Source organism: Astyanax mexicanus, chromosome 9, assembly GCF_023375975.1.
Source record: "Astyanax mexicanus isolate ESR-SI-001 chromosome 9, AstMex3_surface, whole genome shotgun sequence".
Lineage (NCBI taxonomy): Eukaryota > Metazoa > Chordata > Actinopteri > Characiformes > Acestrorhamphidae > Astyanax > Astyanax mexicanus.
The window spans coordinates 2140281-2154942 of record NC_064416.1 but is presented as its reverse complement, the minus strand read 5'-3'; the positions used below and the strand labels follow the sequence as shown (position 1 = coordinate 2154942).

At 38.7% G+C, this 14662-nt stretch overlaps 1 protein-coding gene across 11 annotated transcripts in view; it reads left to right on the top strand.

The window, feature by feature from the left end:
- The window catches only part of hnrnpul1 (heterogeneous nuclear ribonucleoprotein U-like 1), a 47459-nt gene that overhangs the window by 8394 nt on the left and 24403 nt on the right, over positions 1-14662 (top strand). For 10 of the 11 annotated variants that reach the window (XM_049483436.1, XM_049483433.1, XM_049483437.1 and 7 more), the window contains 6 exons: positions 702-900; positions 6177-6250; positions 6351-6490; positions 8583-8682; positions 9353-9465; positions 11795-12061. In XM_049483436.1, coding sequence (XP_049339393.1) covers positions 702-900; positions 6177-6250; positions 6351-6490; positions 8583-8682; positions 9353-9465; positions 11795-12061 — 893 coding nt within the window. Of the gene's footprint in view, positions 1-701; positions 901-2129; positions 4070-6176; positions 6251-6350; positions 6491-8582; positions 8683-9352; positions 9466-11794; positions 12062-14662 lie in introns of those variants that run through there. The other variant, XM_049483439.1, reaches the window with a different exon arrangement.

Here is a 14662-nt window from a genome sequence, read left to right as displayed (position 1 = left end):
AAAACAGTGGTTTTCAGCCTACCACTTTCTCGCTAAAGAAAACCCTTTTTTACTCAAATTGATAAAAATGGATTTATAGCGTTTTGGAACCAAACTCTTCATATATACAGCTCTGTAAAAATAAGAGAGCACTTAAAAAATATGAGATTCTTTGATTTTACCAAATTAAAAACCTCTGGAATATAATCAAGAGGAAGATGGATGATCACAAACCATCAAACCACCAAACTGAACTGCTTGAATTTTTGCACCAGGAGTAAAGCAGCATAAAGTTATCCAAAAGCAGTGTGTAAGACTGGTGGAGGAGGAGAACATGATGCCAAGATGCATAAAAAAAGATTAAAAACCAGGGTTATTCCACCAAATATTGATTTCTGAACTCTTAAAACTTTATGAATATGAACTTGTTTTCTTTGCATTATTTGAGGTCTGAAAGTTCTGCATCTTTTTTGTTATTTCAGTCATTTCTCATTTTCTGTAAATAAATGCTCTAAAAGAGAATATTTTATTTGGAATTTGGGAGAAATTTTGTCTGTAGTTTATAGAATAAAACAACAATGTTCATTTTACTCAAACATAAACCTATAAATAGCAGAATCAGAGAAACTGATTCAGAAACTGAAGTGTCTCTTCATTCTTTTCTAGAGCTGTATGTATAATAGATGTATTTATGAGTTAAAATGTTGAATGTATCTCTGTAGAAGAAGACGAGCAGCCTGTAGATGTGAAGAAGGAGGATGAAGAAAAGCCAGAGGAACAGCAGGAGAAACGCCCACCTGAAACATCAGAGACGAGTTCAAAGCACAAGTCCCAGCAGGACAGCGGAGGACATCACGGCCGCAAGAGGAACTACGACCAGAGCCAAGGCCACGGCTACTACGAGCACCGGGAGGACAAGAGGTGATGCAGATTTACCTCAGCACTGCTATTCTAATCAAACATTTACCTCAGCACTGCTGTTCTAATCATACATTCACCTAAGCACTGCTATTCTAATCATACACTTACCTTTGAAGTGCTATTCTAGTCATACATTTACCTCAGCACTGCTATTCTAATCATACATTTACCTCAGCACTGCTATTTTAATCATGTATTTGCCTCAGCAGTTCTAATCTAATCATACATCTACCTCAGCAGTGCTATTCTATTTATACATTTACCACAGCAGTGCTATTCTAATCATAATTTGATCTCAGCTGTGCTATTCTAATCATACATTCACCTCAGCACTGCTATTCTATTCAAACATTTACCTCAGCACTGCTATTCTAATCATGCATTTACATCAGCAGTTCTATTCTAATCATAATTTGACCTCAGCTGTGCTATTCTAATTATATAATTGAACACCCCCTATTTTCGGCCATGCCTATCTCTCTTTTTTGAAGAAAAAAAAACACATCTTTGAACCATATTTATTTATTAAAAATAATGTTAATTATCTTAAAAATTGCATGAAACACACACCTTATTTCCATTTTGTGTCGTTTTTTTTAAACAGTTTAAAAAACCATTAAACCCGAACTCATATTATTTCCATTAGTAGCTGAAATATGTTCGTTTAAACATACTGAAACTGAACGTACTAAACCACACCGGTCCTGTTTAAAATTAACTCAATTTAAAAAATGCTTATTCTGCTTATTTCTGCCTCTGTAGCGCCCTCTCAATAATAAGATTCACTGCCATCATAAGCACACTGCTGCTGCAGCTCAGCCAATCAGCTCTCCCGCCTACCCAGCCCCTAAACCCATACATCACCCAATGCCCCCCACAAACTACCCCCCCAGTTTTTTTACCCTTAAATTTGAGCTAAGGGTGGAGTCACCTTAAATCAGGGCGTTTTGCCACCCTTTAAAGATTTCGCATTTGTGTTCCGTAAGCGAGCCAAGCAGCTAGAGAAAGCGCATTATTACAAATATTATTAGCCAGTATTATAAAATATTAAATAATATATAAAATAAATTGTTTGATGGTAGTAGTTTATAATCTATAAATAATGTATTTTGTTTATATCAAAATTTATTTAAAGGATTATCATTATTAAAAAGATTAAAAACTAACTGATACGTTTTAAAAGTAATTCAATTACACGGAAGTTTTCTATGCGAATTTCATATTCACAGAAAGATGCCACGAAAACTGTGGAGCGAGGAGGACATGATGCGGGCACTGAAGGAAGTGTCTGCGGGCATGGCGGTACGCCGGGCAGCACAACTCTTCAATGTCCCCCGGAATACCTTAGGGGACCGAGTATGTGGGCGGGTAACTCACGGCTGTCGCACGGGGCCGAGGCAATTACTGGCACCAGAAGACGAAGAGGATCTTGTGCAGTATTGCCTCTACTGTGCCCAGCATGGGTTCCCACACTCCAAAGCGCGACTTCTGGTGTACGCCAACGCGATTAGGAGGAAGAGGAACCCAGCGGAACATCTGCCGACACTTGGGAAGAAGTGGTGGCAGTGTTTTAGGAAAAGGCACGCGGCAGAACTTAGCATGAGGACCCTTGATAATATCTACTGGGGGAGGGCGGCTTGTGCCAAAAGGGACGTGGTGGATAAGTACTTTGACTTGTTGTCATCCACTGTGGAAGAGAATGGACTTACCAATAAGCCGTCCCACATTTACAACTGTAACGAGCTAGGGTTCCAGATGGACGGTACACGGGTCAAAGTACCGCCTTCGCAGGGTCTTCGTGCGAACCGAGACCACGTCACCGTACTGGCTTCTTTCAACGCAGCTGGGGAGGACATTCCTCCGTTCATTATTTTTGCGAAACAATTGCCCAAAGGCCCGTACACCCAGGGAGGACCTCCTAATGCCCTCTATGGGAAGTCCCTGACAGGCAACATAGATGGCGAACTGTTCCAGCGATGGTTTGAGCACTTCGTCCGCCACGCCCGGAAAAAACGCCCTCTGCTTCTCATCTTCGACGGATACAAGTTCAACCTCGCGCCAGACATCGTTGCCGCGGCTAGGAGGGAAGATGTCATCCTTCTGTGTCTTCCACCTCATTGCTTCCACGTCCTGCAGCCGCTAGACATGGGATTCTTTGGCCCTTTGAAGGCAGAGTTTGCCAAACTGGAAAACTTGTTTGTTGCAAATAAAACTGAATTTGCCAAAGTTTTCCACAACCCGTACCAAAGGCTCAAGGACCAGGGAATTGTGGTGGAAGGGTTCAAGAAGTGCGGCATCTTTCCTCTGAATCGACACGCTGTAGATTCAAGCCAACTCTTGCCTTCAGTTGACCCCAGGAGCAGTACAAGCAGTACCAACACCACCAGCCCACAGGACCCAGAGGCACCATCAGCCACGTTGGATCATCCCCTGGTGGCAGCAGGACTGATCCAATTGGATCCCGAAGAAGTTAAGGCCAGGGTAATGACTGGAGATTATGAGTACGAGAGATTCCTGCAGCAGAAGGAAGAAGACCTGGTCAGGGAGGCTGAAGAGGACAAGGAGCAGAGCAGGGCACAATGGACGAGGGCAGACCAGACCACCAAAACTAGTGCCAGTACCACTGCCGTCACCTCTGCCGGTACCTCCTCCTTCTCCTCCTCTTTCTCGTTTTCCACTTCCTCTTTACTCTGGACCACAGAAACGAAAGGGGAAAGCTTGTTATAAATGTACCAGTGTCACTGTCTCTAAAATCAGTTCGAGACTCAGGGCGTTTTCACACTGGTTCACCATTTGGTTCGGTTAAAACAGAGGTTGGTTTGTACTCTTAGTGCGGTTTGATTGAGCAGGTGTGAAAACAGTAATTGCACTCTGTTGCAGAATCAAAATAACCGGACCGAGACCTGCTAGAGGAGGTGATCTTAGTCCGGTACGTAAGGAACTCTAATGCGATTCTCTTGTGGTGAGAATTTGCTAAACTACTGATAAGGCGCAGTTTAATCTGATACATTAGCCAGATAACACTATTTAAGTACCACAGCTGTGAACACAGCTGCCTCTGCTGCTCCATGCTGTTTACACACTGAGAGCATTGTATGTGCAGCGTTCACTGCTTGTGGTCGTGCAACGCTGCACAGATATACACGCAGGACCAATAACTTGCCTCCCGCACCAGACAGCTCTGATCAATCAGAGGAGACAATGTGGTTGCGTAGTTTATTAGTGCGCATTTTGATGCGTTTAGGTTTATGCCTGTGTGAAACCAAACCAAACAGAGGGACAAACACTCCAAATACACAAATTTAAAACTAACATGTGAAAACGCCCTTAATCGCTGTTAGAGAATTAAATATAAATAAATAGATTACTGTATTTACTGTTACTGATTACTGTATTTTTCAGACTATAAGGTGCACCTAAAATCCTTTAATTTGCCCCAAAATTGACAGTGCACTTTATAATCTGGTGCGCCTTATGTATGAATTTTACCAGTCAGGTATTAAGGAGCATTAAAGCCACTACACTGAAGTACAGCATTATAAGGGTCAGTTTTCATTAGCATTAGATGCTAACCACAGCACTAGCTCTTTCATCGCTCAGAGACTCGCATGTTAGTGCTCTGGATTTCCGGAACACTCAGGATTTCTCAGTCTAGTGCTATCGGGTGGCATTTACTTCCCAGTAGTGCTGCTGTTAGCCACTGCTGCTAATGCTAATGCTGCTGCACCTAGTCTTAGTGCGGGATAAACTCGACTGAACATTCACCCTTAGACAAAATATTGAAAGTCTAAGCTTACTGTAAATAATTGAAAGTACACGTTGCCGTATACCCTATGCTGTAGTTCGATGCACACCTGCATGAAAAATTGAATTGTTCCCGCCCACACATTCCCGTCTTCGCAAAGACGCTGATACGTGCATGCAGAAGTATAAACGTTCTCCGCTACGGCGTAGGTTCGACGCAGAAGTATAAATTGCCCTTTAGAAGGGATACATGGCGACACCCATGCTAAATTTGGATTCAGATTTAGGTATCCTTAATAGTGTTGCTTAATGCGCCTTATAGTCCGAAAAATAAGGTCAATCTAAAAGCTGAAAGCTGTAAAAACATTATATTCTGTCATCAAGGACGATTTGCGAGTCTGACACAGTGTTTCTTTCATGTCAGACATCTGTGGAAGGTGCAAAATGGCCAGCCCACCAGGAGGTGGAGCTATCATTTCGTGGGTGTACTGCCCCCTGTGTGAGGAGTGGTACCACTGCAGCTGTGAGCAATGGAACCGCACAGAAGAGGCAGAGGAGTTCGAGTGTCTTCGGTGCCGGAGGATCCGTGCCCGCATCATGTCCTCAATTAATCTTTAATATTGTGTGTTATTTATAGTGTAAATATTAGCAGTTATAATATAGTTTTAATATGTGTTTTTAAATACTTTCATAAATAAAAAAAATCTTTCTTTAAATAAAAAAAAATCTCTGATTCTGATTTCTCACAAGGTCAAAAATTATTTAATTAAAAAAACATTTTTACATACCTTATTACTGACAAAACAAAACGTACTAAGGAAAGTATTTAAAACTGTTATTATACGATCTTTTAAGCAAAATGTTTAGTTCCGATAAACAGGAAGTGAGGTGGCCTAAGTCCTAAGTCTTGGACATTAATCCACATACTTCTCTCTCCTGAAAAACTATTAATTTGGGTAAGTAAAGTGCTTCTTTACTTACTATCGGGTGACATTTACCTCAGTAACGCTATTCTAATCATGCACTCACCTCAGCAGTGCTATTCTAATCATATGCTTACCTTAACAGGGCTGTTCTAATCATACATTCACCTGAGCAGTGCTATTCTAATCATACATTTACCTCAGCAGAGCTGTTCCACCCATAAATTTACCTCAGCATTGCTATTCTAATTATAATCTTACCTCAGCAGTGCTATTCTAATCATACATTTGTCTCTGAATGGCTATTCTCATCATGCCTTCACCTCAGCAGTGCTATTGTATCATACATTATTCATACATTTGCTATTACAATCGTAATTTTACCTCAGCAGTGCTATTCTAATCATACATTTGCCACCTCTTCTGTAAAAAAAGCTAAAGCTAGTGTTAGAGGAAACGCTGCAGTATTTCCTTGTGATTCTTGCATTTTTTAATGCATATTTTGGGTTGCCAAATATTCAGTGTACCCTTATATATAATCAGTAATAGTGTAAGAAAGCTGTGTGTTAGAATGATGTAATATAAAATGCATGTTTTGTGTGATTTTAGGTCCCGCTCTCCTCAGCCCCCCGCCGATGAGGAGGAGGAAGATTTTGATGACACGCTCGTAGCTCTCGACACCTGTTAGTGCAGTTCTCTCGCCTTTCTTTATTATTGATTATTGATTAGAATTAAAACTGTTCATGTACATCAGTAATACTTATCTCTCTCATTCTCCTATAGATAACTGTGACCTGCACTTTAAAGTCTCCCGGAGTCGATACGGCGGCTATCCTCTGACTATCGAAGGTTTTGCGTATCTGTGGTCCGGAGCGCGAGCCTCGTACGGCGTGAGCAAGGGTCGGGTCTGCTTCGAGATGAAGGTAATTATTTCTGTTTTTATACATTAAAGCAATAAAATACTTAAATATGTCCTGTTCATTTCCTATTTTGGAGATTGCATGTGTACTAGTGCATTTCCAAAAAACTGAGTGAATTTTAAGCATTTATTTATTTTATTGTTGATGATTATGGCTCACAGCCAATGAAAACCCAAAAATCAGTGTCTCAGACTTTTTTTTGCATATTTTGGTATATAGATATTCACAGCTCTGAAAAATTATTCTTTGATTTTACGAAATTAAAAACCTCTGGAATATAATCAAGAGGAAGATGGATGATCACAAACCATCAAACCACCAAACTGAACTGCTTGAATTTTTGCACCAGGAGTAAAGCAGCATAAAGTTATCCAAAAGCAGTGTGTAAGACTGGTGGAGGAGAACATGATGCCAAGATGCATGAAATTAAAACTGTGATTAAAAAACAACCAGGGTTATTCCACCAAATATTGATTTCTGAACTCTTAAAACTTTATGAATATGAACTTGTTTTCTTTGCATTATTTAAAGTCTGAAAGCTCTGCATTTTTTTTTTGTTATTTCAGTCATTTCTCATTTTCTGTAAATAAATGCTCTAAATGAGAATATTTTTATTTGGAATTTGGGAGAAATGTTGTCTGTAGTTTATAGAATAAAACAACAATGTTCATTTTACTCAAACATAAACCTATAAATAGCAAAATCAGAGAAACTGACCAGAGAAACTTTTATTTCAGTAATTCAGTTGAAAATGTGAAACTCATATATTATATAGATGTATTAAACACAGAGTGATCTATTTTAAACTTTTATTTATTTTATTGTTGATGATTATGAAGCTTACAGACATTAAAAACCTAAAAATCAGTGTCTCAGAAAATTAGAATATTATATAAGACCAATTAATTGGTACTTTTGGCATTGTGGGCAGTGTGCCAAGTCCTGCTGGAAAATGAAATCCACATCTTCATAAACCATCACTGAAATAAATAAAATAAAATAAAATTTACAGATGATCAGTGATGGTTTGGAGAGTCATGTCTGTCATCTGCTGGTGTTGATCCACTGTGTTTTATTATCAAGTCTAAAGTCAGTGCAGTTTAAAAACAATTTTTTTGGAGATGCGGATTTCATTTTCCAGTAGGACTTGGCACACTGCCAAAAATACCATCTGGTCTTCTATAATATTCTAATATTCTGATACGCCAATTTTTGTGTTTTTATTGACTGTAAACCATAATCGTCAACAGTAAAAGAAACAAACGCCTAAAAACATTTTTAAACATTATTGTAGTTTAGTTTGAAAAGATATAATAAAATGTTTACAAAAACATGAGGGGTGTATCCTTCGTGAGAACAAATGTTTAGTTATTATTTGTGTGTGTTTACTGTATTATTAGTTATAATATCAATTCGGTAGAACATTTATTCTATTTTTTGTAGAATGTCATTTTAATAATAATAAAAAAAACAATTTATGTCTGTTCTAATAAAAAATAAGCACCTGTGACCCACATGCAGTGATGTCACTTCCTCTTGCAGGAAACATTTAAAGGTCAGTAAGATACTGTATGTTTGGATCTGAATGCCACATTATCTATTTTAATTTGGTAATTTTGCCTTATGTTGCTCAAATCTTAACAAACACTAAAACAACTAAGCTAAATAAATAAAAAAGTATTTACTCCCCCAAATATGCATATTTTGGGAGAGATATATGTGTAGATTAATGCTCAAGACTCATTTCAAGACTTAAAATACTTACGATTACATTTTCTTAGATGCCAATACTGCAAGAGTGGCCAATACTTATCCAGCACTGTGGTTAGTGGTGTTTGTTAGCTCTGCTACTCACAGCGCTGTGGTTAGTGGTGTTTGTTAGCTCTGCTACTCACAGCGCTGTGGTTAGTGGTGTTTGTTAGCTCTGCTACTCACAGCACTGTGGTTAGTGGTGTTTGTTAGCTCTGCTACTCACAGCGCTGTGGTTAGTGGTGTTTGTTAGCTCTGCTACTCACAGTATGGGCTGAAAGATTCACGGTTGAGAGCAGTGTTATTAAACATTTAATGGGGTTTTATCATGATTTTGTCTCTGTAGATAACAGAGGAGATCTCAGTGAAGCATCTTCCCAGCAGTGAACCTGACCCACATGTGGTGCGAGTGGGCTGGTCTCTGGACTCCTGCAGCACACAGCTTGGTAAGGAACACACCTGTGATACACTTGAAAAAAATATGAAAATAAGTTTTCTTTACATTTATCATGGCATCTGTTTGCATTAAAAAGTCTGATATAATAAAACAATAGAAATGCTTCAAAATTATATCTATATATTGAAAAGTTACTTTATTTCAGTAATTTAGTTCAACACGTGAAACTCATATATTATGTAGCTGTATCACAGAGTGATCTATTTTAAGAGTTTATTTTATTGTTAAGCGTTTATTATTGCAGTGTGCCAAGTCCTGCTGAAAAATGAAATCCACATCTCCATAAAATATACGTTTTCAGTGAAGTTTCTCCAGCACTAAGGCTGGGATGCAGCAGCGTTAGCCGCTAATCGTTATTGGACTGTAGTCTGCGTGTTCGCCATGTTAAAACAAGCTACATGGGAGGAACCACTAACCTATAGCGCCCTGGGCTACCGGAACACTCGGGGTTTCTCAGTTCAGCACTATCGGGCGGCATTTACGTACCAGTACCTTTAGTGGCTACTGCTAATGCTATTGCTAATGCTGCGGCACCCAGGCTTAGTGCTGGAGAAACTTCACTGAAAGCTCACCCTTATACAACTGTAAAGTTGCTAGGTTGAAGATATGAGGTTTGTGCATGACCGTAATAATAATTCCTGTTTTTCTGTGTTCATAAGGAGAGGAAGCTTTCTCGTACGGTTATGGTGGAACAGCCAAAAAGTCCTGCAACTGTAAGTTTGAGGATTACGGGGAGAAATTTGCTGAAAATGACATCATCGGATGCTACATCGTGAGTAAAACTGATATTTGCTCTTAATTTAAACAAATTTAGTCTAAGGGCGTTTTAACACCAGCACTATTTGATTCGGTTAAAACGGACTCTGGTTGATTTTATAAGTATATATAAATAATTATATATAATATATACTTCCTTTATTTGAGCTAAACGGCTGATAAGGCAGTTTTAAGTTTAGTCTGATATATATTCGCCAGATAACACTAATAAATTATCACAGCTATGAACTAAAACGCTGCCTCTGCTGCTCCATGCTGTTTACACACTGAGAGCACGGTATGTGCTTCGTTCACTGCTCGCAGCCGTGCAACTCTGTTTACTTGTTTACTACGTGTACCGTATTTTTTGTACTATAAGCTGCACTAAAAATCCTTTAATTTTCCTAAAAATCCTCAGTGCTCCTTATAATCCGGTGCTCCTTATGTATAAATTCTATCAGTCAGGTATTAAGGAGCAGTAAAGTCACTCCACTGAAGTACAGAGTTATACAGAAGATTCAGTTTAGTTCTCCAGCACCAAGACTGGAGCAGCATTAGCATTAGCTGCTAACTGCGCTAAGCGCTAGCTCTTTCACCGTTCAGAGGTGAGCATATCAAACTGTAGTCTGCACATTTACTGTGTTAACACAAAACAAGCTACATGGGATGAACCACTAGCTAATTTCGCCCTGGCTTACCAGAACACTTAGGGTTCCTCAGTGTAGCAGTTAGCCGCTAATGCTAATGCTCCACCCTTAGTGCTGGAGAAATTTGGAAATCTAAGCTTACTGTAAATAAACAGAAGCTCTTTAATCACCCAAATAACCAGTTTTAGGACAGAAATCTGTGTAGATTAACATCCAGCACTCGTTTGACTTTAAAAGAAAGGTTTTTTTTATTACAGTTTTGTTTACTTAGCTTAGCTTTACTTAACTTTAGTTAGTTAGCTAACTCATCAACTGATCCGGACCATAGAAACCAACTACAGGTGTGAAAACCTGTATTTAATCTTATATAATCAGGGTTTGAATGGTCATAAAAATTCTGGAAAAGCCATGGAATACCCAGAAAGTTTAAATAATCATTGAAATTTGGTCTACAAATCTTTAAGTTTCAGGATATCGCTGGAGAAAATCTGCATTTTAAGCTAACAAATACATCAGCTCAGAGATATTTTAGTAATTTTGCCCAGTTTACACAATGGAGCTCTCAGGATCTGACACACATTTTATTATTAAAGGTTGTGTGTCCAATCGGGGTGTTGATACATGCAGCTCAGGCCAAATCCCATATTACACTCAGCAACCAGGGTGTTGTTACCTGATTCATTTAAGACCTACTATAATCAATTTTAATTATAATTTTTAGGGGTGTGACGAGACACTAATATCACGAGACGAGACGAGACGAGACACGATACTGGGTTCACGAGAACGAGACGAGACGAGATTTAAAAATAAAATTTTAAAGAAAACCTCAAAAATGAAAAATTGTTTGACAAAATCATATAACTCAAACTTAACAGACTGGTTTTTCTCACACATTTATTCTATAAGAAATAAAATTAAGAATAAGATATATAAAAATTAAACTTTTCTAGGTCTTATATAGTGCAAACAATAAGTGCAAACCACAACCAGTCATAGACTATACTTGAATTGCAAACAGAACATGTTTTTAAATACAGTACAGAGCTAAGGGATTAGTACAGCTGTCTATGAAACAGTCACGTGTAGGATTTATTTACAGTATTTATATATGGTTTGTGTCTTGTTGGTCACTCTGTTACCGTTTATTGTTTCCACTGGAGCCAAAATGCAGCCAGACATACAACTTAAAAAGGGGGTATGCAGCTTATGCGACGCATAGGGGCGCTGCACTAAAGGGGGCGCCGAATGAAAGCCCCAAATACATTTTCTCTCAGGAGAAACAGCCAATCAGCTTGCTGGTTTTGTGGAGCACGGTGGGCTAGTTATGACAGAATGTGTCTCCTCCAACCCCCCCGCCACCCCCCCCCCCCCCTCGGGGGGCTGATACTACGTTTGCATACACCACAAACAGTACTGCTGTGTTGCCAGATCCCGCTTAAAAAGTCCACACTAAACTATTTTTCCCCCGCGAAACAGGTTAAAGCTTGACGAGAAATATCTTTACTTGATTTTTGATTTTATGGTCCATGTTTGCACTGGTGTTTTAAAAATCAAAAATATGGTCATGAAAATTTGCTTTAAAGGCATGGAATAGTCATGAAAAATCCTGGAAATGTATTGGTTTAAACATGTATGAACCCTTATTTAATGTGATTTATGGTGATGAACATGTGTTGGTGCTCCGTTCTGCTGCAGGACTTTGAGAGCAGTGAGGAGGTGGAAATCGCGTTCTCTAAGAACGGGAAGTGGTTGGACGTGGCGTACCGGGTGTGTAAGGAGGAACTGGCCGGTCGAGCTCTGTTCCCTCACGTTTTGGTGAAGAACTGCGCTGTGGAGTTTAACTTCGGCCAGAAGGAGGAGCCGTTTTACCCCGTGAGAGAGGGATACACCTTCATACACGACGTTAAAATCCAGGACCGGAACAGAGGCACTGTGGGTCCTGAGAACAAGGCCGACTGCGAGGTCAGTAACCAAATAAACCAAATAATTCATACTACCTTCAAATTAAAATATCATTAAAAAAAGTTACTTCATTTCAGTAATTCAGTTCAAAATACGAAACTCATATATTATATAGATGTATTACACACAGAGTTATCTATTTTAAGCCAATTAAAACCCAAAAATCAGTGTCTCAGAAAATTTGAATATTATATAAGATCAATTGGTACTTTTAGCAGTGTGGGCAGTGTGCCAAGTCCTGCTGAAAAATGAAATCCACATCTCCATAAAAGTTGTTGTCAGCAGAGGGAAGCGTCTAAAGCCACTCTGCTGAAGTACAGTGTTTACAGAGTTTTCAGTGAAGTTTCTCCAGCACTAAGGCTGGATGCAGCAGCATTAGCATTAGCCGCTAACCTCTATCAGACTGTAGTCTGCATGTTTACTGAGTTAAAACAAGCTACGTGGGACAAACCGCTAGCTGATAGCGCCCTGAGTCCATGGAGTTCGTTGGGTGGCTTTTACGTCCTGCTAGCGCTGCGGTTAGCGTAGGGTTGCCACCCGATATTTTACGGGTAATTATGTTATTATCTAGTTGTGCTTTTGCCCATAGATGTCAGTGCATGTGGCAGAGCTTATTTTAGTAGACTATTGTGGTTTAATTGATTAGTATGTTGAGTTTTTTTAAAGAATGATGATTTATACAGTAGTATAAGCATATATAAATATTATGGTACCACTTTATAATAAGACTACATTTATAAAGGGTTTATAAATGGTTTCCAATTAGTTTATTAATGGTTACTAATTAGGTTGTAAATGCCTTAAAAATCATTAATAATCAGTTATAACACATACGTAGAAAGGGCAACAATGACCTGTTGTTTGCCAAATAGTGAACCCACAGCCGTCTATATTGTTGCTCTTTCTATGTACGTGTTATAACTGATTATTAATGATTTCTAAGTAGTGCTGGGCGATATAACGATATCGATTTGTTTCGCGATAATTTTTCCCTCGATGACGATGATAAGCCTGTGCAATAGAATTCGATAAACATTCATTTCCATTTCCGTCTAAGTGGCGCGGCAAACAACGAAAACACAACGTGTAATCAATCCAGAAGACGCTGGAGCAAATTAATAAATAGTTAAGAAAATTGTAATAGTTATTCTCATGCATGCAACAAAAAACCCTAAAGAATAGTGGAGTATGGCCCGACACACGCAAACAACCATAGTGTTTGTACTTTGGGAATAAACGGCCGCACTGTTCAGCACGTTTTAAATAAATTTTAAGTAAATTTTAAGCACTAAATGTAATTAATTCAATTTATATTAGGACCTCGGGGCAGGTGCTGCAAAAATGTGTATGTGGGGCGCGGATTAAAGGAAGAGGTTTTTTTGCGGAGCGGTAACAGGACAAAAACACCTTAAGAATGATGTCTAAATGACTTTCCTCTAATCTAATATAATTTAACATGGTTTAAGGATATAAAATAATTTCTAAACAAACAAACTTTTTAATATTGAGCTTATGGCCCAAGTGCAAAAACACAAAATCATTTATCATTTAGATTATCTGCCTGAACGCGAGCCCGAACCCGAGCTTGAACGCCAGCCTGACTCAGGCGCTGCATGAACTCGGGCCGGTCGAGAACACCGCTTTCCTCTCAGATTAGGCGGAAGAAAATGGTCTTTTTTTTAATGTAACAAATCACACTGTGATTTTTGTGATATTTCCCCAATTACAGCTCAGCTGCGCGTTTAAAGCTCAACGCATGAATTAATCGGTGCGCTGTGCGCCGCGCGTGCTCGCGGGGGATTTGACGCGTCTGTCAAGCAAGTTAATGGACCGTTTTGGGGGCAGAGATTAAGAAGTACAGCAGGTACATCTCAGATTTGTAGTTTAATGCTCTACTAAATTACTGGCTTTAAAACTGGCTCATGATATGGTCGGTTCTGGCTGGATTTTTTCCTGCCTACAGGCTGCATTTGACGGAAAGCAGCTCCTCAGTCAGACAACAGTGTCAGCATACAAATCGTGTGCGTTTCCTACAGGACAAACCATTTAAAAGTGCAGATAAACTCATTAAAAAATCACACAGTGTCTGTCTGGCTTAAAATACTTTTAATAAGGTACAGCTTTTAAATTAATAAATCAACATTCATTAAAAATCCGTGAGAAGTTCTGTATGCTAAATGACAAGCTAAGCTAATAAGCTAATAACATTTAATAATAACAGAAAAATAGATATGAATTTGGAAAATAACCAACTAAAGTGAGCTCAAAATACAATAATAAATATAATCTAACGAATTTCAAAATATAAATTAGAAATATTGAACTTCAATATTAAATTCAACTTCAACTACAAAAAACGCAAGGACCGATAGAACATAACGAACAGAAAAAAATAAATTTGAAATTGGAAAAAAAGTTCAAAATGCTAAAAGAAATAAAACCTAACGAATTTCAGAATATAAAATCTAAATATTGCACTGCAGCAGTACAAAAGCCTAAGTGCTTAAACAAACAAACCAAAAAACAGCCTATCACAAATCATTTTTTGAGCCCGACCCAGCTGAGGAAAAGGTGGGAAATCTTTTTTTTTCCGGCTGGGTC